This window comes from Bombus affinis, chromosome 4 (genome assembly GCF_024516045.1).
Source record: "Bombus affinis isolate iyBomAffi1 chromosome 4, iyBomAffi1.2, whole genome shotgun sequence".
NCBI classification, from domain to species: domain Eukaryota; kingdom Metazoa; phylum Arthropoda; class Insecta; order Hymenoptera; family Apidae; genus Bombus; species Bombus affinis.
Window position 1 is genome coordinate 11,348,498 of NC_066347.1, and position 25,392 is coordinate 11,373,889.

A 25,392-nucleotide genomic window follows, 5' to 3' on the forward strand; every position below is an offset into this window, starting at 1 on the left:
ATTGCTACATAAACACATGTAAAGGATTAAACATTTTGAATTCTCATATTAATAGTTAGTAGTTTAAATGGTTCAGAATGTTTAGGTTTAGATGGCAGAAGTAGGTAATAGTATGTATGTACTATGTATATCGTATCGAGAAAATCCATTTAAAGATGGCTACTAGTCGAGGAAGGTGCTGTCGTGTGATGTCACTTTCTGATAGCGTTTCGACGTTGTAGCTTAGAAAAGATTGTCGATGATTGTTAGCCACAGTTAAGAAATTTACCGTATCCAACTGGAAACTCAATATAACAAAGGATGATATAATATTTGATAAAAAAAATGAATTGTCATCAAATATTAAGTGGAGCTTGCAATGCAGGTGATCGGTGCTACGCTGTAGGTTCTGTCGAAGGGATTTCTTTTACTGTAAGTGATTCACCTTGTTGATCAGCTCTTTCCACAATTGTTTGCGATTCTAGAATTATACCTATATATATATATATATATTATACCTATTCTATATATATATACACACACACACACACACACACACATATATATATACATATATATGCATACATATGCAATTACTATGTTGTACATTCAAGTCGTCCGAAATATTTCGCATTCGTTAAAAAATCCATCCATGAAACATTTTCAAACTTCCAACTTTATACGATTAATTTGATATGTATTTTATATACTGTTATTCGAATCAATTATTAACATATTGCATAACTTTAGTTTTTAGTATATAGTTATTGATTTTTACTATTTTTATATAAAATCAAATACGTTAGTATTTGTTTCATCCGTATTTGTAAAGATGATTTTACATCGTTTGTTATAATCGTCATTATTATTTAATTTTTTTAAAGTTTTCTTGATAGCATAGTAGTACAAAATAAATTCATTTTACATTACTATTACAGGCATATGCAGCAGGTTGTAACATTGTAATTCTTGCCAGTAATTTTGAACGAGTTCAAATAATACCAGGAGCTGTACATAACTACATAAGAATCAGTTGCTTGGATTGCAGTACCGACACTGGAAAAATAGCTGCTGCTTATGAAAATCAAGTTTGCATTTTTGAGCCTACTCCACTTATTCACAGTACATGTTCTCACGTATGTACCTTTTCTATCCCAATATCTATCCTTGGTAACTATGCGTATGGTATATTTTAATAGGCTATGGAATAATTATTTTCTATAACATATAGCAATTAGAATACCGATGGGTTCAAACTGGTAGTCTGACAACTGAATCAAATATTAGTTCTCTATCATGGAATTTGGAAGGAACAAGATTATTAACTGGAGGAGAACTTTTACAATTGTGGCATCAAAATATAACCCCGTTTCAAGAAGAACATAGTAAGCTTTTCTCATTATTCTTGTTTAATTTATATTTAATAGCAATTGGTATATTGCTCTTCTAATTTCATCTACTTAAATGTACACAATATTAGTCTTGTGTCTTGTCGCAATAATAAAACTGTGTATAGTGGTGAAGATAAAAACATTACGAACTCAGGAAGGTGAAACAGGACGTGAACAAAATACTTCAAATGTTCTTCAAAGCTGTGAGTTTTGTTACTTTGAAAGAGTACATGTGAATGCGAAAAACGATAATAATATTTGAAATTGACTTTAATAAGTTTATTTGGCAGAGATTATTACATAACAAATGCTATTCAATACTAAATACATATTCTAAAAGTATTAGAACCAATAATTTTTTTCTTTTACACGCAGTAATTGGAAGACATTGACTTTAGTCACCCTAAACATAATGTGCTCTAAGCTATAGTTTGTTGCTCCTATGCCTTGATGCTTTAATATACATGTTGTTGATATTGGAAAAGGTCTATACATAATATTCTGTCTCCTATGCAGGATGTTTTATTATGAGAACAATTCTGATGGAATTTAAAATGGAATATATATGAAAATATAGTAGAGAATATATAAGAATGTTCAATTTTTTTTCAGCTGGTACAGTTACTTTTTCGATTGGTGGAGACGCTGAAAGTCCAGCACCTGGCGATTCGAGTAGCGGAAATGAACCAGGAGCATGGAACTGCGTTTGGAAATGTCGCACAGCTACACCAGTGCATCTCATGAGTTTCAGTCCAGACGGTACATTATTTGCGACAACAGGATTTAATGATAGATTAGTGAAGATATGGTTTGAGAATAAACAATGTAAGATTCTTACGCGTGTAATGAAACTTAATTCTCTAAACGACTAATTCAACGAAAGCTTTAACAAACCTATATTTAAAATTATTCAGTGTTTTCAACAAGAAATATGGATCATGCAAGTGTTACTCAATTTATGGGTAGTGACAGCTATAGTTTTGTCTATGTTGCTCATCCTCGTGCAGTAACACATTTATCTTGGCGCAAGACTAGCAAATATATGCCAAAGTATGTAAAAGAATATCTTCTAACATATTGCCATTTGTATCGCTGCAGTTAAATTAATAGCATTCCTTTTCCTTTTTTTCTTTTCTCTTTTTTTTTTTTTTTTTTTTTCTAGGGGGTCTGTCTCCAACATGCTTGTTACATCTTGTAGAGACAATATTTGTCGGGTGTGGGCCGAAACTATACCACCCGATGTTGAAGGTTTAGCAAATATGAGTCAGTTTGAAGGTTCTGATAGACACGGTCATCATAGCAAGCATCGACATCACAACATGCACAAACATCGATTCATGCAGCGGCTTAAACACATGAAGTGCGTAAAATGCTCAAATTCCTTTTTCTGTATATGCATTTATAGCTTGTTCGCAAGATGGTACGCGTATTTTTTATAGAACCTGTTTCCATATTCGTCGGCACGCGAAACAACAACATCAGGCAGGTCATACCACAGCACCAACTTTACCAACTTTGCCTTCAACATATTCGGTTCACGATTTTCATAATAATTACCAGGGAACAGGTCATTATCCAGGAATGCATTTTCATTTAGCAGCCAGTATTAATGCTGAAACTGGTACGATTACATATAATCTTATTACATGATGTTACAGCGCTGTGTGTGTATATACATATATACATCACATGTAAACACATCAACATGTTCTACTTTCTACATTTCCTGACATGTTTTGTCTATCACAGATATACCATTAGTACCAAGTTTAATCACAGGAGATCCTGAAAGAGAACCAAATTTTATTCTGCACTGGCTAAACAATAAAGAAATGCATTTTACAATGCAAGCAGAAAGTATTCTACAAGAGCTTACTCGTAAAGTAGTAGAAAAGGAAGAAGGGTTGCATCAACAGGATGTAGATCATACAGATCATGATTCTGAAGAGGAAGGTTTGTCGAGTACGTTTTGTGCTTGTATATGTGTACTTAAATGATATATGTATAATAATATTAACAAATGATTCAACTAATTACATATAATCATAGAAAAGGGAGTAAGATTACAACCAATACAAAAGGCAGGAGGTACAGTTCGGTCAATGAGTCAAGAGGATCATAGTAGCGATGAACATCACACAACACACACAATTTCATCGCATCATAGCTTACCACACAGCGCGCATTCTCACCAAAGTCTTAGGTATAATATTTCTAAATGGTAACAAGAGACATTTTGCCTATCATATTCAGCAAGTATCGTTTATTTTCAAGAGAATAGTATTTCAAATTTATTCTTCTCTCTTCCTGCAGTAATACTACATCCATTAATTCTATTGCAACGGATGTAACATCGTCAATAAATCATGCTCCGGATTCTTTGGATACCAAAATAGAAACGTTACTGCGTGATTGGCATCATAATCCAGATTTACTTTTTTCAATTCATCCGATAGATGGGAGCTTTTTAATTTGGCATATTGAATGGTTGGACGAATATCATCCAGGATCATTTCGACAAGCACAAATATCATTCTCTACACGAATACCTAATGCATTTCCTCTTGGCGATGCTTCCACAATGAGTCATAGTGTGTCAATGTATTCACATAATACTGGCGGTCCATTATTAAATATACGAGAAGTGGCAAAATCATCCACAAAACCATCGAATGAAGGTAAACGTTCTCTCTCTCTCTCTCTCTCTCTCTCTCTCTCTCTCTCTCTCACACACACACACACACACACACACACACACACACACACACACACATATTCTATATATTTTTACATTTGGCATAAAATTCAATAAAACTGACGATTAGTGAGAAACAGAAATGGCTAGATAAATTGTTATCATTATAGCTACGGATATTGCAACACCATTACCGAGTTTGATCGAACAGGATGAAGAACAGTCGACATTAACATCGAAAACTGGCCAGGAACTGTTAAAAAATATTGAAAATTCGACAGATCCAAATCAAAATGTCTCGAAGGAAAGGGACGGACACTTAGAAAATGGAAAAACAAATCAAGAAACGGTCAACGATTTATTGTCCCATCCAAGTCCGATTGTTTCTATGGTATCGAAACATTCGAACGGAACTTTAAATTTATGGCAATTAACATTTGCTGATAAAACAAAATTCTCACAAGTATGAATCAATGAGCTATCAATTTCGTCTTTCCTTTTTTTGTGCGTTAGTTTTATACGCGCTATTCTTTCGCAGGTATTAAGTATTGGACACGCGTCGAGAGCTTCAGGACATCGATTTCGAGTGAACGATATTACTTGTCATCCGGTATTGCCGTTATTAGTGACGACATCGCATCACAATTTACCAGAATCCGGATCTCAATGTCAGAATGCTGACTCAAACGAAAACGTTAGTAATAGATCAAACTCTAATAAAACAACCTCAAAAGATATCTCGCTTACTGTAAGTACAAGTAAAAATGATGATGCGCTGTTTTGCTATTGAATTTGTATTTTTAGAATTTCGATTGGTAACGATCAAGCGATGATTCCGTTGATGTTTTCAGGGGTTCTGCAGCGAGTTAATACTTTGGCGTGTAGACACAGTCGGGCCTTTATCGAAGAGCGGTGGTGTTTCCGAACTAGCGCGTATTAATTCTCCTGAAATTTCAGCGTTCAGTAACGTAGCTTGGATTCCAACTTTATTACCAAGTACTACTTTAGGTAACTTATCAAATTCTCCGAGCGCGTGTTTCGTCGCCAGCGATGGCGAATGTTTAAGGGTATATCAGGCTGTTATCGACGCTAGGACACTCCTAGCCGAAGTATCGATTAGCGAAAGGCGAAGTAGAATGATGGTCAGTATTTGTTGATATATTTCAGGAAAATATAATTTGCCAGATTGATTTATCGGTTTTCTTTTCTTTGTGTTTGTATCAGGATTCTATGGCAAGTCTCTCGACAGATATGTCATCGGACGATGGTATGAGGCATTCGATTCACGATAAGATAAAGATAGTATCTCAACAATCTACGGCTAGGCCAGGTTGCGTCATACAATTAGACGCTATTGCTGATGCTACGCACGTAAGTGCTGTAAAGAACTTGTAGAATGATATAAAGTCGAAACGATCGACATTTTTCTATAATGTCGGTTAACTTAAATCCAATTAATTAATGGACATAATTTCTGTTATAAACTCAGGACTGGCAAAATACGCAATTCTTACATGTATTTCAAGAACAATTAATTACTGGAGACCGAAACGATGAAAAGCAAACTGGCATAGATACATCGATGAATGATTTAGGCTTAATGGAGTCTACCTTAGATGCTATGGTAGATTTGCAGCAATCTGCAATTTTTGAAGAACCATTCTATATAGTTGTGTTAGAAAGAACACAGCAAGGTACAACGGTACACATGTGGCGTTTGGTAATAGCCTCTCAACCTGAAACTACCGGTAATATTTCTCCAAGTTATTTTTATTCTTTTTATTTCTTTCTTCTATATGTGATAATCACCCACAGGATTATCAGAATCGATGATGTATGTTCCGGATTCTCATTTGGTACAAGATGAAGATGAAGAAGGAACACCTGGACGTTATAACCATCCAGAAGGTAAAAGATCTCGCAGAGCGAGTCAATCTCGCCGTGATAGTCAAGGTGAATTGGATATGTTTTTCCAAAGACGTCCTCAGAACAGCCACGTTCTTATCACAACTACAAAAGTATGCACTCAGGAATTACCATTACCAGACGGAGTCGAGGTTCGTATAATATTTATTTATTCTACATCCCCTCATGTTTTCGTGTTCTCTTTTGTTCGTAATAATTGAATTAATATCACATTGTATCACATTGAAAGTATCAACGAAGAATATAAAGAAATAATATCGTTATTATAATCGTACTTAGGTAATACATGCAGCACCAGCCGCCGGACATTTAAGCAGCTCTTCCATATATCCTGCTTGCTTCGCACCGTACATCGTTGTAACTGCATGTAGCGACAGTACAATACGTTTCTGGAAATGTAAAGTGACGAAAGATCAATCGAATAGCAAATTAGACTATGAATGGTGCGAATGGGAGATGATACGGAAAGATCAGGAATCGACTATAGACATTACAGGTGGGTAGATATCCAAAAAGCTAAGATCGGAGTAAAATAAAATTGAAGGAAATAAGATCATGCATTGTCGATGAATGGTAGATAATTTATTCATATTTTAGGGCAACCGTTAAATATAAGTGCTGCATATAGCGGGCGTATTGCGTGTGCGTACAAATATGGAAAATCATTCACGCGTCCTACTAAAAACGACCCTGACTCTAGATACGTAAATCTGTGCGTTGCTATATATGAATGCGAAAGTACTGGCGGAAGCGAATGGATTCTAGAAGATACGATACACTTGAAGAATATACACTTGCCGAGGATTCCGGTGGACCAACATTTAGACCTGAGCTATCTCTATGATAGTAAATTTTTGCAAAAGAAACACAGACTTACTCAAGTTTTGCAAACGCTCAGTCACGAAGATGTGAGATCACCGAGAAATGGAGAAAACGGGGAGAGTACAAAACCGAATGCAGGTAAGACCATTACGATTAAGATTGTACTTTGAGCAGTCAGATTTAACGCTAATTTTGACGGCTAAAAATCTAACTACGTTATTCACGATTGTGATAGGCTTGTTGGCTGTTCCGTCGTTTAGCACGCTTCAGTCGTTGCGAAAGTCGATCATAGAAAATGGTAACACTTGTCCACTTACGCAGAAACATTTAGTTCAGTTAGATTGGGTGTCGAAAGAAGATGGTTCGCATATTTTGACCGTCGCTGTTGGATCGAAGATTATGCTGTTTACGCCTGTATGTTCGGATCTTGCACAAGCAAATATGAAAGCAATGAAAGAGTCACAAAGCAATAACCGACCAATATTGCGGAAAGCTTCGTCGTTGGCACAGCCTCAATTCGTTGACGAAATTCGTTGGATGAAATTACGGAAAATCGAGTTAACTACAGCGGATGGTCTACCTCCGTTGCCGATGCAGATATCTTGGGTAAGGGACGGTATCTTAGTGGTTGGCATGGATTCGGAAATGCACGTTTACTCGCAATGGAAACCGAACCCAAAGAAAGACTGTTTCCATTCAAATTTACAACATCAAGAATCGGACGAGTTTCAAGCTAGCCGAAATTTGCGGGATGAAGACTTGCGAACATTAGCACACGAAACATCGCAGAGGCGATTAGCAAACGTATCTTCTATGCCCCATCTTTCTCGAGTCAGCAGTATCAATTTAACGATGCTCGATGCCAAAAAGAAACGAGGTATGCAAAACGAGAATTTAAATTTCGACTATATGCCTGACTATGGTTTGTTCGAAGCCTCGAGAATCGCTTGTCCCGTTTTACCTCAATATCATCCAAAACAACTAATGGAATTGCTAAATTCTGGTAAAATTCGATGGGTAAAGGCTATATTGGCACATCTTGTCCGATGCATAGGAAGTTCTTGTTCGTTGAGGGCAGACGACGAGAATTTAGTCAAACAACGTGGTGGTGGTGGATGGTCGCGTTCTAGAACAATGTCGGTTAGTTACGTAGGTACAACGTCGCCTTTAGAACCAAGAGGTTCAACTACGCAAATACCGGAAGAGCTTACATTAGACTATGCGGAGATAACATCGATATCTCCGTTGCCACTTTGGACTTTATTGATCGCAGACAAGGAAACGAATGTACCGCATCAACACAAAGCCGAAGACAAACAGGATTACAACGAATTGTTCGATAGCAATGTGGAGGAGGATGAGTCGTTAGACGACATGCTGGAAGAGGATTACGATTGTTCGCGGCAGAAAGATAGACGTTCGTCGGTCCCGGAAAGACAAGGGATATCTCATTTTGGACCAAGACAAGGCAGATTACTGTCGCGATTACTAACACACACTCATTTGCCTGGCTTATCGAGCCTTGATCAGATGCATTTGCTCGCTTTAGCCGATACCGTCTCAACTTGTAATGCAGATTTTGCAGAAAGATTTGCAATAGATGCCGCAAAGAATGCTATTGCGAAAGAAAATTTGACCGGTATCCCCGACGGAGAAACGGTTTCTACCGATTCGTTGGACGATTGTGGCCTCCGATTTTTATTGGCCATGAAGCATTACAATTACTTGATTCGTTGTCTTCCTTTGGCACAGAGAGCGCAGTTTCAAAAGCAAGGTATATCATCGAATAATCTCGTTTGGGCGTTTCATTCTGAATCCGAAGAAGAATTGCTAGGTTTGATACCTTCTTATGCGAAAGGACAACCAAAATGGAGCATTTTAAAGGAACTGGGTATAGGTTGGTGGATTAGAAGCAACACTATATTGAGAAGGTGTATCGAGAAGATTGCGAAAGCAGCTTATCAACAGAAACAGGAACCTCTCGACGCTGCGCTTTATTATTTAGCTATGAAAAAGAAGAATCTCGTTTGGGGATTGTTTAGAAATAAGAGGGATGAAAGAATGACAACTTTCTTCGCGAACAATTTTACGGAAGATCGTTGGAGAAAAGCTGCCTTGAAAAATGCGTTTGCTCTACTTGGTAAACAAAGATTCGAGCATGCTGCGGCATTCTTCTTGTTAGCGAACTCTCTAAAGGATGCTATCGATGTATGCCTTAACAAATTGAACGATATACAGTTAGCGATGGTCATTGCCAGACTTTACGATGACGATACTACCTCCCCGAATTTGAGGAGATTGCTCTATGAAGAAATTTTAGGTTGTGACAAGGACGGGCAAAATCAAGACATGAACAAAGCTCATCCAGATCCGTTCTTGCGCAGTATGGCTCTTTGGATTCTTAAGGATTATGCAGGGTCGCTCAATACTTTGCTGTTGACAAACGTTGGAACTTTGCATCCCCAATATAACGACGAATCTGATAAACCGGAAGGTACAACAGGTAATGAAACTGCATATTTTTGTCTTTCTTCTCATATCGGCATATCGAGCTCGAAATCGGCAAAGAAATGATTCCGTCGAGCTTAGAGCTCACGATCAAAAGAAATTTAGAAAGTTCGAGTATAATTAATAGGGTAATAGGTATTATTCCTTCTTTGTTTCAGCAAATCCAAATGTTTTTAATTTTTACGTTTATCTTCGAACACACCCATTGCTGATCAGACAGTACATTGCATCTACCGCTCAGGATAAGAAAAAAGGTCATTCGGTAGTTATATCTGGCTTTAGTTACGGTATGGAAACAAAATCACAACCTGACAAACAGTTAACTTTGGAAGATAGCATTACACCTTTGGAGAGACAACTGTACTTCACAACAGCGCACGCACATTTTAAAGCTGGATGTCCTGCTCTCGCTCTCGAGGTTCTTTCTAAATTACCTAATAAAGTGATGGAGACAAATTGCGAAGACTCGCCCAGTACGTAATTGCATAATCGTAATTGCATGTTCACAATATTGTTGTTCTCCTGCAAATTCTCTTACTACTATTATCTATCCTTGTCGTGTGTTTTCTTAGGTCTCTTAAATAGTCCAAGCAAGTCGAGGACACAAGATCTTCAGATAGACACTGGGATTATTAGTTGGGATGACAATTTGAAGAAAAGTGACAATATCGAAGGTGGAACTTCATTAATTATCTATAATTCGCCTAGATAACTATGGAAAATGGGAGTGTTTCTATCGTGTTCTTATTTGTGTTAGGCATTGTAGACTGGTCTCGACCTGTGACGCATCAAGCCGAGGAAGAATTAGTGTTAAACTGGGATGACGATGATGATGTTGCTGAACATGAGGACGCCGACAGCCCACCTTTAAGCATGAAGTTGGACAAAAAGGAGATCACCGATGGTTCAAAGGAAACGGAGAAAAGTGGTAAATTAATGTAATCCATCTAGTCCTCCCTTGACCTAATTCTAATAAGTTGACACGTATAAGTCGTTTCTTTTTGTGTGCGTGCGTGCGTGCGTAATCTGAAATTAGTCGTTAGGATTACAACTATCATTATTAGATAAAATATAGTGCCTTTTTAGAAATGACAGAATTTAGAGACAAAGTCGTTAAATACAGATTCCAGTAACCCGGGTGAAATATAACAGATAACTATACGTATGTACTATAACATTTTTTAGAGAAAATCACAAAACCGTCAGGACAATTAGACATTATGGCGCAACAATTAAAATTTGTGGCATGTTTAAAAATTTTAATGGAAGAATTATCAACATTGGCAACGGGTTTCGAAGTAGACGGAGGTCAACTTCGATACCAGCTATACGTATGGCTCGAGCGAGAGGTAGACGCCCTCAGGCAGCTTTGTAATTACAGCGTTAGTTCGGACGGAGATGCAAACAACGTATCGGAATGTAAGCGGACAGACTAGTTATTTTGTTTTTAATTGAACGATGTTCAGCTTGTTTTTGCTTGTCTTAAACTGACAAAACGATTATGCTTTCAGACGAAGGTGGTATGGTAGATGACATGGTGCAACCATGTAAGCCTGGTGAACAGCCGACGTTGCATGAAATATTGATGGCCGAAAAATTGGATTTCGAAGCCAAGGTACAACGAGCTGCTAGAAGAAAAAGGTGGTTAAAAGGTATTCTGTTGACCAGTCTCGGTCAGCGTTTAAACATAATACATGCATACATATAGGTGTTCGATAATATTTGCGATAAATATATATTTACAGCGAACGAAACGTTATTACGAACATTATTATCCTACTGTTCTTTGCATGGAGCATCTGGTGGTGGTTTAGCATCTGTAAGAATGGAACTTGTGCTTTTATTACAAGAATTACAACAAGAAAAGACACAACAACAGTTACTTAGTCCTCTTCCGTTTCCAACCACGCTTCCTCTTTTAAGCGCTAGCGTGGCATGTAACAAAACTGTCGTGGCAGATCCAGTCAGGCACCTGCAAGTTCGTATAATATTATGATGGATTAAACTAAAATACGGAATTTTCTAAGCTTAACGTTACAACTGTCTTTTTAGTCCCTAGCTCACGATATGTTGCAAACGTTGGTGGAATTACGTAATCCACCAATGCCTACGAGAAACACGCATTATTGCGAGGTATTTATAATGAGGGATTTAGCGGTGGCGTTAAGTGCTTGTATTTATCAATCACTTTGCGATTCCGATACTTTTGTTACGAAACATCAACAACCGGACAGGTAAATATGATAAGTTATGAAAATCCTTAGTAAAATTTAAAAATGATGATTTATCGTTAATCATTTTTCTTGTCTCTCTTTTCGTTTTTTCTTTGGTTTTTCTTTCTTACTTTTCTTTTTATCTTTTTTTTCTTTTTTTTTCTTTTCTTTTTTTTTTTTTTTTTTTTTTTTTTCTTGTACAGTTTTCCAGCATTTGCAGAGATAGAAACGTTCTCCGGCGGGCACTTGGTAGCATCGAATCGCCATCATCGAAGATATTCGACGGACGATGGTGTGTGCATTACTACTTCACCCTCCAAATGGCCAGGTGTGACTAACTTGCGTGCATTATTGGCCCGGGAGAAGGACGAAGATACACCAAAATTGAATATTCTCCTTTGCGAAGCATTTGTAGCAACTTACATGAGTTTGTTCGTTTATGCACTGTGGAGTTGCGACAGTCATATTCTTTATAGGCTCGTAGGTCAACACTTTGGTAACAACACCTGGTCCTGTTTGTTTGGAGGTGGGGTCAAGAAATTGCTACGTGTCGCAAGTACAAGCAGCCAGGTATAACTAACTTTGTTTTTACTTTATTTTTGCCTTATTTCGTTGTATACTTTTCTGTTGTACCAAGCACTCGTATTATATCTCTTATTATATCTTTGCTAAGATATAAAGCAAAGAAATAATATCAAGCAAAGAAATAAACCACATGTCTTAATATATAGCTTACTACGAATCAATGTAGGCTTCAAGTTTTCTAAAAAGAAAAGGATAGAAAAGAGTAGAGATGCAAACAACTAAGACGCGTAAATTATACGGTTTTGAGTGATACCGATTGTATAGTATATCGTTGTGTGCGCGCGCGCGCGCGCGCGCGTGTGTGTGTGTGTGTATATATATATACATACATGCATCTAATCTCTGTTCAGGCGAGTGGAGCAGGGAGAACGGTAGAAAGAGGTGATAGTGGTTCGAACGAAGCTCAAAGTACCGCAGGAACCGTATGGAATACCATGACCTCATTGACTAAACAACGTGTAAAATTGAACATGAAATTGTTGGGTCAATTTACAGGTCAACAACCAAATATGAAAGAAGACAAACCTACATATAGAGAGCAATTTGTTTCACCTCAAATGAGCATGATATCGTACTTTTTAATGAAGGTTAGTCGAGTTGATCGACTGAGGATATCCTAATGCGTACCAGTAGCTATATATGATTTTGCTAATTTCATATAATCTGATAATTATAAGAATAAAAGTTGTTTCCTGTATTTGATACAGCCACAGATAGATAGTGAGTATGCGGATGAAATCGACTATGATTCATCCGATTCGGCAGTATCGGATTTAAACTCGTCCGAGGACGAGGAAGATATATTCGATACCAATTCAAAACCAAAGAGCAAACCAAAGGACAATACGGAACATACGAATCCAAATTCGTACAGTTGGTGTGTTATGCGATTAGCCATAGTCAAGATATTACAACAGCAACTCCAGGAGTTTTTGAATGTTGCTGGCATAGAGATGCAAGGTATTTTGTTTTGTTATTTGATAGAGAATATCGAGAATTTGACAATCTAGTTTTGCTCTGTCATTCTGAAACTGAAAGAATAATATAATTTTTTGCCTTATTCGCATATATATATATATACAGAATTACCTGTGAATAGTCCTCTGATTCATGGAACGTTAGCTGTTGTGGCACAATGGCAAGAAACTTTGCGCGATGAGTTAGACAATAGAGGACCACCACCGATTAATTATATTCCTGGTTGTGCACCAGATCCAGCACCTACACCGGGAAAGCCAGCGATTCATAAATATCGATCTTTACTTGAAAAAAGCAATACTCCTTTCAAGTAAGATTGCAAATTCAATAAAAAAAAAAAAAAAAAGCGATAGTTGGAATTCTCTAGATAGTTGGAATTTATGGATGTTTTATTTTTTATATTTTTAGTACGCGTTTGGCATCAGCGGCTCCCGCTAATCGATTGTGGTCCTATTTAGTTCGACAAGAGTTGGTACAAGACATATTTATCCGAGCCGTATTCGGCAAACGTAGATCTCTGTCGTCGATTTTGGAGAGCAATCAAACTACGATCGATAATTTGAATCGTGGGTCAACCGGAGATGACAAAGGTAGCGATAGCGGTACAACGAGTTTGCCAGAACCAGTCCGAATCATTCACAAGGAACAAGATAGCATCAGTGCCTTTTGCCTCAATCAGGTTCGATCGACTTTTAAAAGTATTTTTAAAAGTTACATTTAAAAGTGACGTGATTTTGGGGAAGACAAAGGTTGCTAATACACAGCGTTAACTATCCAGGTGAATCCAGGTTTAATGGCCTTGGCAACTCCCCGAGAAGTACAAGAAATGAATATATCGTTATTACTTGAACTCCCATCCTGGTTGGAGGACGAATGTGAATTTGACATCATAAATTTAAACAAACAGCCAGAACCGGAACCAGTGCAACCAACTAGTTTCTTAGTTATTCAAGTAATAACTTTATAGTAATATCTTTTCTCATCGATAATGTCGGCTCTCATTTTGTGTGTATTGCGTACATGTCCGCATATACGTATATACCTTTCAATTTTTCGTTTGCAGACAGCAGCAGATAGACCGTTACTCGCTCAGAGTCCGCAGACAAATAATCCTCAACCTCAGTCGGGTATCGCGAGTCAAAGCGGAAGAGGAGCTAGCGTGGTAAGTTTCCCCCAAGATCACAATTATGACAAACAGATAATTCGTATACTTATATATCCAGCATTGTACAGTCGTATGTTTGTCTCTTATAAAACGTTTACACCTTTACGTGTGTTGTATTCCTACTTGGACTTAACCCAGATGTTTCTGATCTACTATCCGATGTATCTGTTTTCCATGTGTATATATTCATATGTTTCGCCGAAGTAAAAGGAAGAAAGGAAGAAAAAGGAAGTAACAAGTTTGTAGTTTTGTAACGTTTTATCACCTCAGGAATGTTTGGGTTAATGAAAAATTGAGCGATAAATGGCATTACGAAACAAATTGAGAAAATCGAACATATAATTTCGTTGCTTTCGTTTTCTATAAATATCTTTATTTCGTTTTTGTTTCCGTTTCCATTTTTGTTCTTGTTTTTACATAGGATTTCTATCCAAGAGCACTTTGTCGTTTGTAATAAATGAAAAATTCGAATTTCCAGCCAAATGTACAATTTTATACGCAATTTTTCTTCTCTTTTCGAAAAATTGAAATTGCCAATGAACCGCATATTTTCAACGTTTAAAACCTGAAAATAAGAAAATGTGTTTGCGGATTCAAACAGAAAATCAGCCTGATATATTTTCCTTAATGTTTGTTTTCTCTTTGTGTTGATAAAATAAAGTAAAATTTGTATTTGACGAGTAAAAACCGTATCTATGAATGTGTTTGACACGCACTACTTACGAACGTATATATTGTATGTATTTACCTTTCGAATGTTTGGATCTAATCGTTTGCTTATGAGATCTTGTATGTCGATACTATAATAGTAACGACGTTATACACTGTCGTATTTATTGCGTTCACATAAGTTTACATAAGTAAGCGGCGAATTCTAACGCTTAGTATCATTAATGTTCATAATATTATTAAATTAATTTGATCAGAAATTTTGGACGAGCGAGATTCGTGATCCAAATAAGTCCAATAAGTTATGGTATATACGTAGGTATAAAAAATATAATAGGCCCCCTGTTCCTTAAAAGGTTGAAAGGAACTGATCGTTGCATGATATGTAAACAAAATTGCACTATAAATCACCTTTCTTGAAAAACACGCGGTTGGAGCACGGCTATCTCGAGATTTACTTCTTGCGATATATCACAGGCAATAAGCACAAATATCAAAGTTGTTTGTTTAAGAATTAAGGGCGTTTAAGAATGAGCGATAAGTAGAGGCGAGAGTAGATATGATATAACCGGAAATGAATGGAAATCGAGCGGAGGAAAGTAATAACAATTCGTAAGAGGGAAGTGTCGATAGCCGTAAATGTGTTGATGTCGAGTATGTAGCCGACGCATTGGGTCGCGTCTAAGTAGCACATTTGGTGACAGAAACAATGTTCCTTGTTCAATGCTTGCCTAACGTCTAACTTGGTTTACGTCTGACTGATGTCACTGACCTGGTGGCTCGTTCGTTCGCTCAGATGAAGGGGATGCCCGCTTTCCCTGGCTCCCACGACCTGCGTTTCTGTCAATTTGTTGCCGATAGGAGCAAACACTTGTTGCAACCGGTGAGATTAACTTCTAACAGATCCTAGCCTGTATGATATCCTATTATTATCCCTAGTGACAACTTTATATTCTAATTCCTTTACTCTCGTTTTCCTTTTTGCTCTAGTTTTCTGTTTCTTCGTAATATCCTAAGCGTTATAAAAATTCGTACAGTATTATATTGGATTTACCATCGTTTTTACGAATCGTTATGTTTCATAAACAATCTAGCTATTCGCGTAGAATCAAAGTAAAAGCTCTAAATAAACATATATAAAGTATTTAGCATTTCCTTCGTAATAAAACTAAACATAATTTTTTTTATCGATCTTACAAAACAATAATTTTCTTGAAAAGTTTGTATATGTATATACATATCTAATTTGTCACTATGATTATTTCTTTTTCGAATCGATAAAGTTCAAGACAATTTACTTAATATTATACGTATGCATATCGATACGTATAAATGAAAATTAATCTACCATTTTAGTATTGTTATCGTTATTATCGTGACTGTTAAATTTTTACCTACGTTGTTAACATTTTCATCACCATTATTGTCATTATTAGCATCATCTTTATAATCGTCACTTCCATCACTACCACTACCAGTACCGTTATCAACACCATTGCCACTACTACCCTGTCATCATTATCATCATCATCGTTATCATCATAATCATCATCATCATCATCATCATCATCATCCACATCGTCATTTTACAGTACAGTAGATTATTTTACAGTGAATGAAATAGTTCATTAAGCTGTTATACATGCCCTCGGTTTTTCAATCAATCAAAGACGCCTCGCGAATTTTTAAGAAAATGAATGTTCCTTCTCCCAAGGCAATCTCGATACTAACGTACTTTTCATATGTTACCAAAACAATATTTGTTGTGAATTAACTGTAAATGAGCAAAGCCGATCGATGAAACTTTCCGATTCACAAATTTTTCTTTCGTAACACTGCATGCCTAATGAATATTTATTTCGTATATAAAAACCTGAGCGAAAAATTTGTGCCCTTTGGTTGCCATTGTCTTGAATGTCGTCTGTAGTATTTAATAAGTTATTGTGCTTTCCTTCAGATTCTTTACACATTTTGAACAACAGATCAAGCATTTTCATCCGAATCCTAGACCATGGGTCCGCTAGCTTTCACATTTATAATTTGCGGTTGTCACAATTTTTTCGGTTCCTTCGTCGTCCTTTGGACCTCTTCAAAGAGTTCTTGCTAATTACTCGGATATGCTCATCTTTACGCGTTTAACGGGGAAATATATATTGATTAAATAATCCAGAAAACGTTTGAAACCTAGTGGATCCAATAGATACGACCCTCGTTGGATTGAACTAAACGAACGCTTTTTAAACAAATACATCGCCCGAATCGAATGAAATAAGAAACGAGCAGAAGAAACGAAAGTATATATATATCTTAACACGTAATATGTGTTATTTGATACGCTTCTTTTGATGAGCCTTCGATGTATATATGTATATACATATACGAAACTGTCCAAAAAGCGATCGTTTCATTTTAGGTTTTAACTTCTTTCGAATTGGCAAGGAAAAAGGAACAATATTAAAGAACTTGATAGCATAAAACGTATAACCAGGCTGATTGTATATATATATATATATATATAACTAAAAATATAAGAAATATATATATATAAAATATTTAATAAGTTTTATAGTATATCATCTATACATATTAGTATTGAACGCCCATTTACCGTTTTCTATATTATCTTCTTTTGTCATATTCTGATACATGTGCGCCAAAGTTTATAGACGTTAGGTTAGATTTTCCACTTCTTTTTCTTTTATTTCCTAAAAAAATATTTGTATATGTGCGTACTGTTTGTGAATCATTGTTTTGTCTCTAATTATAAGATCACTATTTACATAACAATATTTTGTTCATACAGATCCTGAAGCATAAAATCGATGGCATAAGAAGAATTTCCTCGCATCCGCTTTTACCATTATGTAAGCATACTATGTAAATATTTACTTTCGAGTAATTGCGAATGAAATGTGTTACTTGATATGTCAACGACGATACGTTGTACGAAACTCTAATCGATGAAATATTATGCCGGTGCTGTTGGACCTGTTCATCGACCGACATTTGTCGATATTCGAATAAACAGACTTGACTGGCTCTCAAGATGGTTCAGTATCCCTTTGGGAATGGGGGCATCAAACGGCTGTAGCGACTCCTCGACCACCGGGCACTTTTGCCAAAGTGACTCGCGTACGTTTCTCACAACACGGAAATAAGTTTGGCGTTGCGGATTCTGATGGACATCTAAGTTTGTTTCAAGTAGCCTGCAGAGAAGGAACTGCACGACCATTTTTTGTAAGACTGATCTCTCTCTCTCTCTCTCTCTCTCTCTCTCTCTATCTCTATCTCTATCTATCTATCTATCTATCTATCTATCTATCTATCTATCTATCTATCTATCTATCTATCTATCTATCTATCTATCTATCTATCTATCTATCTATCTATCTATCTATCTATCTATCTATCTATCTATCTATCTCTCTCTCTATCTCTCTATCTATCTATTTAAATATCTATCTTGCGCACAATCAAATGCGACCATATAACTATAGGAATAAATTTCAAGTAATTAAGAATAATTCGTTCTGGCAGAATTATCAGTGCCATAGCAAGGTGACGGCCGATTTTGTCTTCCTTGGTGCGTGCAGCTTAATAGCAACCGCTGGTCATGGTTCTGAAGGACGTAATGTTGCGCTTTGGGATACTTTACTTCCACAGAATAAATCTCTCATTCAAGGTGCGTCTCACCCTCGTTTTCTTTGCATGAGTATGTGAATCGCGTAATGATCACAGAAAAACTGTTTGTCTCTTTACGTTTCTATTAGGTTTCACGTGTCACGAACAAGGAGCTAGCTCGTTAATACTTGCGCCCCAACATCAGCTATTAATCAGCGGTGGGAAGAAAGGTGATATTAACATATTTGACGTTCGACAACGGCAACAACGGCATCGCTTTCAGGCTCACGAGTCGGCTATAAAATGCTTAGCCCTTGATCCGCATGAAGAATTTTTCGTGAGTGGAGCAGGAGATGGTGATATTAAGGTGATAATATTTGCAGTATGCGAAGATAGAAATACCAATATATATTATAATTTGTATTAATTGTTTTCGATCAGATATGGGGTTTAACCGTCCATTCTCTGCTTTACTCTTTTCCTGGAGAACATCCACGGTCTAGTTTCTTTAAAAACATCGGACAAGTATGCCCATCAACACTGTTTACGTTAATTACTTACATTTTGACAAATAAATTATAATATCGACAATTTTCTTTCAGGGTGTAACACAATTACACGTCGATTCTGCCGGCCGTTTATTTTCATGTGGCGCAGATGGATCTATGAAAGTTCGTCAGCTACCGGAACGCGATTGCGTCGTACATACTTTATACTAAAGTAATCCGAAAACGTAGTGATGTTCTACTGGCAAAATATTTTAACTATAAGCCATAAATCGGTTACAAACTAGTGAACTAAACGTATGTAATTATCGAATATGTGGAAGCGTATCTTGTTAACTTCTTATTTCAATCCCTCTTGCAATTAGTCGTTTAAAGAAGGACTGAGCGCCTTGAAATAGTAAACTTTGGATAAAAATAAGAGGGAGAGAAAATAGAAACTATAATTATCAAACTATTATAAACATGGATATATTCGAAGCTTTAAAAGGATAAAGTAGTCGTTGAGAGCATTTTCGTTGATATTCCAATTTATTTACAACTAAAATCTCGCTATATCCTCTGTCGCTTGCTTATTGGAGGTAGAATGAAGTATTTTTGTTTGCAATACATTATTTCGTTACTCACCAACTCCAACAAACACGTTTGCGCATATACAAATGATGTTTCATCTTGTTTTCTCCATCTTCCAGTCATTTGAATATCGTACTAATTATCGTTTCTGTATAGAACATGCTATATTTCTATACCATTATATAAAAACGCATAAAATATTAGAAAAATCAACCAAAAGTGAACCTAATTAAATTGTTCATAATAAGTATCAAACGTTACATGTATTATGTTGTTTCTACATTCGCAACTTGGTATTGTGTGATTAATGTTCTGTGAGTTCTGTCATAACACACAATCGTTTCCGTATTTTCCTACTATGTGGCGAAATACATTTTTGAAAGTTTCTCTCGTGTAAAAAAAATATTTAACAAAAATATTAAATTGCGTATTATTCTATAAGTATGTAAATTGACATAACGAAAATATATGCGAAATAGTACAGTTAATATTCATCGTATGATTTGTATATACGATATAAAGTATTTAAGAAAGAGGAGAACTGAAAAGTCTAACGGGACTAAGTAAAGAAAGAAAGAAAAAGAAAAAGTGAAAGAAGAATATTAGAAACCTATTTATAACTATCCTATGCGTATGTATTATAAGTTACGCGTTGTCGAAACGAAAGTATTTGTGAAATATAATTTCATCAAAAACATATGTATTTCCTTCTGATGTTCCTGGCTCTTTAACGTATTTATCGTAACGTATTTGATTTCACTCATAAATGTAAAAAATTTCACATACGTGATTGTCTATCGAGAAACTTTTCGATACTTACGTATTGGAATTTAATATTCATTAAGATTCGTTATTCGTATCTTTGATATTAACTATACGCATAGACATTCAATGCGAAAAAGTGTTCAAACATAAAATCACAAATTGGTAAACAAAGTAACAAATAGATGTTTGAATCTCTTGGTTTACTTCTGACTATCGAGACTTTTCATTTTTCAATAATTCCGTCGTGATTGAATTTTTGGAAACTCACAATAATTTACCTACTAATAATTGTGAATTCGTTCATCTCGATATATATACATATAAGTATAATTATGCTCGTGAAATCTAAGGTCGACAACGTACCAAGAAACATGGATAAAGACATGCTTCGCATACGTGATATCTATTCAAAAGCCAACATAAAAATCTTTCAAGACCTAATCCAAATTCGCCATGAGGGCAAGTTCTGTATTTTCACTGAAAGAAGATTGATAGAAAATGATGTCATTACAAATAGAATCAATGATACCTGCCTGATCGGTATACCAATAATATGGTTTTGTGTCTATGTTCGCATAAGAATAGCCCTCCAACAGTTCATCATAGTCCCAAATACGCATCGAAGCTCCAAATCTCTCACCAACATACAGTAAATGTACATCCACCGATTCTGTAAGACGTTTGTCATCAGCGCAACGTTGCATATAAAATGACTTGATTTCTGTAAGAAATCTACACAACATTGTCGGTTCATTTACTGCATCGGTCATTTTTCTCTCTGACATTTCTGGAATATCCTATGGATGAAAAATATTACTATTTCTTTTCCTCCTTTTTCTTATGAACACAAATAAAACAAAGAATACAAATTTTGTATCGAAATAATAATTATCACTCAAATGCTTGCATCAAAACAGGTCTCACAAGCAATACGCGAGACGTTTAAAAAATATGAATTACTCACTGTGATTTATTTGATCAAACGGAAACTAACAAACATTTATTAATTTTCTATAGTTGTATTCTTAATATATAACTTATTATATCAATTATCTTACATTTTCACCAAAGATCATCATAATATGTTTATTATCTAACTGCACATCAGGAAGAACTTCTTCATTTAAAATAGTATCTGCACCACCAGGAGGTGTTCCTATTAATCTCCAATAATCAACATGTAATTCATGTCCATTCGGAGCCTAAAAAGGGCAAGAAATATAGAAATTTGAGAAGCTCTTGTTGAAATTACATCTGGTATCGTACATTTTTTCCATCTGGTACAATCTTGAGCATTCCGAATACTTCAGTGGAAGCTTCTGTGGACAAGGTCAATGCATTGTACGTTTGACATAAAATATTGGTAAGTACACACTGTAGGAAGCCTGTTCCATCTCTTAATGTGATAAACATAACTGCTCTTCATAGAAAAAGAAAAGAATGTAAAACAATAATGTTAAATTAATAGATACAAATTAGATATATAATTTAAAATTTAGCTCACAAATATATATTATACCTTGCCGTCTAAGCCTATGTACCGAAAAGTTTTACTCGTCTGTCCCGATGATTGATACTGTCTCGAATCTTTACATAAATTGTATGTGACAGAGTACTATCTTCTTGAATTACAATTGTTTTAGCTTCTTCCAAGTTTTTCAATCTTTTTTCTTCATCCTCTAATAACTTCTTTTGCTTCTTTCTTCATTCTTATATTCTTTTCTTGTTCAAATTTTTTGCGCCTTTTTAAATCGCGATTTTGATATTGTCTCAAATTTTTTTCCATCCTAGTGAGAATCTTGATAAATTGGTGGGAACGGTTCCCTTCCTACAATAACGAATTGCTCTTAAAATCGTTTTAAAAGAATTAGACTCAGAACCGTCGCCTATCTCGTCATTGCCGTATTTCTCACAGATATAAACTGGATCCGAAAGAAAAATGTAAAACTCCATTATTTCTTTACAGGAGAATAGTATATATATATATATATATATATTCACATATACTATATATATACACACTGTGTGCGTGTGCGTGCGCGCAATTTTAATTTTATTGTGCTTTATTCTACTCTTATTAAAGTGTTTTATTCTACCTAATAAAGATTCAGAAAACTCCATCGCTGGCATGATACTTTTTGATAATAACTTCTCCTTTGTGCTTTACCTGCTCTCAGCTAAGCTATCTTATTATATTCGTTTCCAATTTGTTGATCATGTTATAACTGCGTTTTAATTTATGGAAAGTAGAAGATTTATGACAATTATATATTTGAAATTTCCAATAAATGTTAGTTTGATTATGGTAGAACTAATAAGAATAAATGTGTTGTGTAAGTATTAAAGCTCTACAGTTTGATCTATCTGTACCTGATGCAATCTATATCAGTACCTAATGCAACGTATATTTTATAATAATTAGTAAAATTCTTTAGGTTTACTCATTTGTGGTTCTATCTATATTATCGTGTGTTTTTCTTAATTGTTGTTTAGACTGCTTGCTAGCGAATATATATAGTTGGATTGTGGTTGCATTGGACAATCATATTTGTTTCCTTATGTCATGGCAGGTTGCGTCGTTGTGCTGCGCGATGACTACAGTAGTGAATACATCACAACATGTATCTGCATACATCCCAACTCTCAACTTTTCAAGCGGAAGTGATATAGATGCAGATGGACGTCTCTTTGTAATCGAAGAAAGCGACAAGTTGAGCGAATTATATATATATGTATATAGTTCTAGGACTATTCAGAAAATGTACAGTTGTTATGCTTGAAAAATTACTCTCTTAAACGATGGCGGGATTGGAAAGTTACGAAAGAGTATATCGTGGAAAATCTGTGTCTAAATCTTGGGAAACTGGAAATAATTTTCCATATATTTACCATGGACAAGAGGTTATTCGTCCTTTAGATGTTCCTGTTGTGCATCCTCTAGTCGAAGATAATCCACCTTCCGAAGGAGGTCAGTTTTATTGAAATAAGTGTATTTATGCGTAAAATCTATTGAAATATAGCAAAAGTTCTGTTATTGTTTTGCGTGAATAAAGAAACTTTAATCTGAAACTTTGTATTTCAGATCTCACTGTAAAGAAATATATGGTAGCTAGTTGTGGATTAGCAACCTTAATTACAGAAACTTTATTAGTTCATCCCCTTATTGTTCTAAGACGGCAGTGTCAAGTAAATCCTGGATTGAGCAAATATCACATAATACCAATCACTTTGGTACCTGTGGTCGTACGTCTCCATCAAACTCAAGGGATAAATACATTATGGAAAGGAATTGGATCGGTGCTGCTTGTAAAAGGGATGTTGTTAGCTATCGAAGATTTCATTTCTAAAATAACACCATGGCCAAAGTAAGGTGATCCTTATATATACAATAAATGCTTATTTTTCAGTTTCGAATGAGAATAAACGATAGTTTCTTCTTTATTTTCACAATGCTAAATACACGGTGTTAATGATGATGATGATGATGATGATGACGACGATGATGATGATGATAATAATAATAACAATAATAATAATAATAATAATAAATGATAATGAAATATTTATTAATTTCAGGGAAATAACATGTAATAGTTCACTGAAAGCATTCGGACAACATATCCTTCTTAAATGGTAATAATATATTAGTATATGTCAAATGTTCTTTGGTATAAGTTCGTAACACGAAATTAATAGAAAATATGATAGTATTTCTTTAGGTTTAGTAGCACCATTCTATTCTGCATCATTAGTAGAGACGGTACAATCTGAAATTGCATCTGAAAGCCCTGGCATATTGGATGTTTTTCGAGATGGTGCAATTCGTTTAGTTGAAGTGAGCAACAAAGGCAGACTAATTCCCATTTATTCTCTTCTACCGCCAACAATTGCTTATGGAGTATCTAAATACCTTTTCACTCTGGCTGTTCAAGGAGTTACTAGTCGTATTATGCATATTAGACAAAAGCAGTCTCAAGAGTTAAGAGTGAGTCTTATATATTGATAATAATTTAAGGAAATATTTCCTTTGAAGTAAGTATCGAATTCGTTAAATTATATGCACTGAATGTTATTTGTACGTCTTGTCAAGGGTGCATATAGCAGAGACTTGCTGTCAGAGACTGTCGCACAAGATATAGAGTTACAGTCGTCATTAGTTTCTACGTTCCTGGCTGAAGCATTGTTTTATCCTTGGGAAACGGTGATTCATAGACTTCATCTTCAAGGTACGCGAACCATCATCGACAACTTGGATACAGGTCGTAGCGTGACACCGTTATTGACAGGATATAGCAGTGCGAGCGACTGTTACAGTACGATTATATCTACCGAGGGACCCCTTGGTCTATATAAAGGATTTGGTGCTCTTATCTTAGAATTTACAGTAAATGTTATAACAGTGCGGGTTATTAAATGGGCTTTCACAGAATTACGAACAGTACTAAGACCAAAACCAAAATCACGAGAGCTCATCAATACACAAGAGCCCTCTCCACATTGGTACTACAACGACATATAAAATAGCATCAACTTTAGTATTACCTTTTGTGTTATTATATAGACTGTACTATACTTATATTATATGCATAAGTATGAAATTACTACGCTGTAGTGCGTTGGTTATTCTCTTCTTTTATTATTGCCAAATTAGATCAATAATTTAATGCTTTCAGTAATTTTAAACATTTTAATATCTTTTGATTCATTATGGAATAATCAAGCGAATAAAATTTCCAAATCATTGTGTACGTGTAATTTACGATATTTAAATATATATATGAATGAGAAATAAAAGAATTTTAGAATTGCATTATTGTGATATTTCATAGATACATGCAAAAAGTATATTTATTTCACGAACTTTTTAGAATGATTCATTTCATTTAAAATACTTACGTTATAAGTATTGAAAAAAATGTAAAGATGCAAGTTATAAAACTGTGCTAGCTACGGGAAATATTGTACCAATTCGTTATTATTTTTAGCTCTTAACAGTGGA

The 25,392-nt window shown here is 35.4% G+C and overlaps 3 protein-coding genes and 1 long non-coding RNA gene across 5 annotated transcripts; 2 read left to right on the forward strand and 2 right to left on the reverse strand.

Annotated features, from left to right (window-relative positions):
• Positions 1–144: 144 nt before the first annotated feature.
• Positions 145–20,325, forward strand: LOC126915050 (dmX-like protein 2). The gene is made up of 40 exons (XM_050719358.1): positions 145–411; positions 918–1,115; positions 1,211–1,364; positions 1,983–2,195; positions 2,285–2,420; positions 2,533–2,730; positions 2,810–2,991; positions 3,120–3,332; positions 3,420–3,573; positions 3,684–4,048; positions 4,236–4,528; positions 4,604–4,813; positions 4,917–5,207; positions 5,290–5,436; positions 5,555–5,813; positions 5,881–6,122; positions 6,271–6,487; positions 6,589–6,951; positions 7,049–9,316; positions 9,480–9,794; positions 9,894–9,995; positions 10,079–10,249; positions 10,507–10,740; positions 10,833–10,973; positions 11,067–11,299; positions 11,374–11,555; positions 11,738–12,104; positions 12,470–12,706; positions 12,827–13,079; positions 13,203–13,407; positions 13,506–13,776; positions 13,876–14,049; positions 14,161–14,259; positions 15,728–15,814; positions 17,735–17,795; positions 17,960–18,168; positions 18,469–18,613; positions 18,702–18,919; positions 18,994–19,077; positions 19,155–20,325. The coding sequence occupies exons 1-40, from the start codon at positions 325–327 to the stop codon at positions 19,269–19,271; spliced, it is 10,095 nt and encodes a 3,364-aa protein (XP_050575315.1). The 5' UTR covers positions 145–324; the 3' UTR covers positions 19,272–20,325.
• On the reverse strand, positions 14,584–17,852 carry LOC126915170 (uncharacterized). The gene is made up of 2 exons (XR_007710043.1): positions 17,712–17,852; positions 14,584–17,636 (listed from the first exon to the last, which is right to left on the reverse strand). It is a non-coding gene; the product is annotated as an uncharacterized LOC126915170 (long non-coding RNA).
• LOC126915145 (asparagine--tRNA ligase, cytoplasmic-like) lies at positions 19,568–22,382 on the reverse strand. Of its 2 annotated transcripts, XM_050719583.1 has the most exons (5): positions 21,912–22,382; positions 21,660–21,816; positions 21,452–21,595; positions 20,927–21,190; positions 19,568–20,870 (listed from the first exon to the last, which is right to left on the reverse strand). In XM_050719583.1, the coding sequence occupies exons 2-5, from the start codon at positions 21,804–21,806 to the stop codon at positions 20,868–20,870; spliced, it is 558 nt and encodes a 185-aa protein (XP_050575540.1). In that variant the 5' UTR covers positions 21,807–21,816; positions 21,912–22,382; the 3' UTR covers positions 19,568–20,867. The 2 variants fall into 2 exon arrangements, with proteins under 2 accessions (XP_050575540.1, XP_050575539.1); XM_050719582.1 differs by lacking the exon at positions 21,912–22,382 and having other exon boundaries at positions 19,568–21,190; positions 21,660–21,839.
• Positions 22,383–23,192: 810 nt separating this feature from the next.
• Positions 23,193–25,203, forward strand: LOC126915120 (mitochondrial outer membrane protein SLC25A46-like). The gene is made up of 5 exons (XM_050719540.1): positions 23,193–23,361; positions 23,476–23,758; positions 23,970–24,026; positions 24,102–24,378; positions 24,484–25,203. Exons 1-5 carry the CDS (start codon positions 23,193–23,195, stop codon positions 24,910–24,912), a joined length of 1,215 nt encoding a protein of 404 aa, XP_050575497.1. The 3' UTR covers positions 24,913–25,203.
• Positions 25,204–25,392: the final 189 nt, after the last annotated feature.

Bases quoted from the DNA above. Each gene is read 5' to 3' on its own strand.
- LOC126915120 (XM_050719540.1), top strand. From the start codon at position 23,193: ATGGCGGGATTGGAAAGTTACGAAAGAGTATATCGTGGAAAATCTGTG. The intron at 23,362-23,475 runs GTCAGTTTTATT...TTTGTATTTCAG, and splicing joins TAATCCACCTTCCGAAGGAG to ATCTCACTGTAAAGAAATAT. The intron at 24,379-24,483 runs GTGAGTCTTATA...CGTCTTGTCAAG, and splicing joins AGCAGTCTCAAGAGTTAAGA to GGTGCATATAGCAGAGACTT.
- LOC126915050 (XM_050719358.1), top strand. From the start codon at position 325: ATGAATTGTCATCAAATATTAAGTGGAGCTTGCAATGCAGGTGATCGG. The intron at 412-917 runs GTAAGTGATTCA...TTACTATTACAG, and splicing joins TCGAAGGGATTTCTTTTACT to GCATATGCAGCAGGTTGTAA. The intron at 9,996-10,078 runs GTGGAACTTCAT...TATTTGTGTTAG, and splicing joins GAAAAGTGACAATATCGAAG to GCATTGTAGACTGGTCTCGA.
- LOC126915145 (XM_050719582.1), bottom strand. From the start codon at position 21,806: ATGTTTATCACATTAAGAGATGGAACAGGCTTCCTACAGTGTGTACTT. The intron at 21,596-21,659 runs GTACGATACCAG...TGCCCTTTTTAG, and splicing joins TTGTACCAGATGGAAAAAAT to GCTCCGAATGGACATGAATT. The intron at 21,191-21,451 runs GTAAGATAATTG...TTTCATCCATAG, and splicing joins TGATGATCTTTGGTGAAAAT to GATATTCCAGAAATGTCAGA.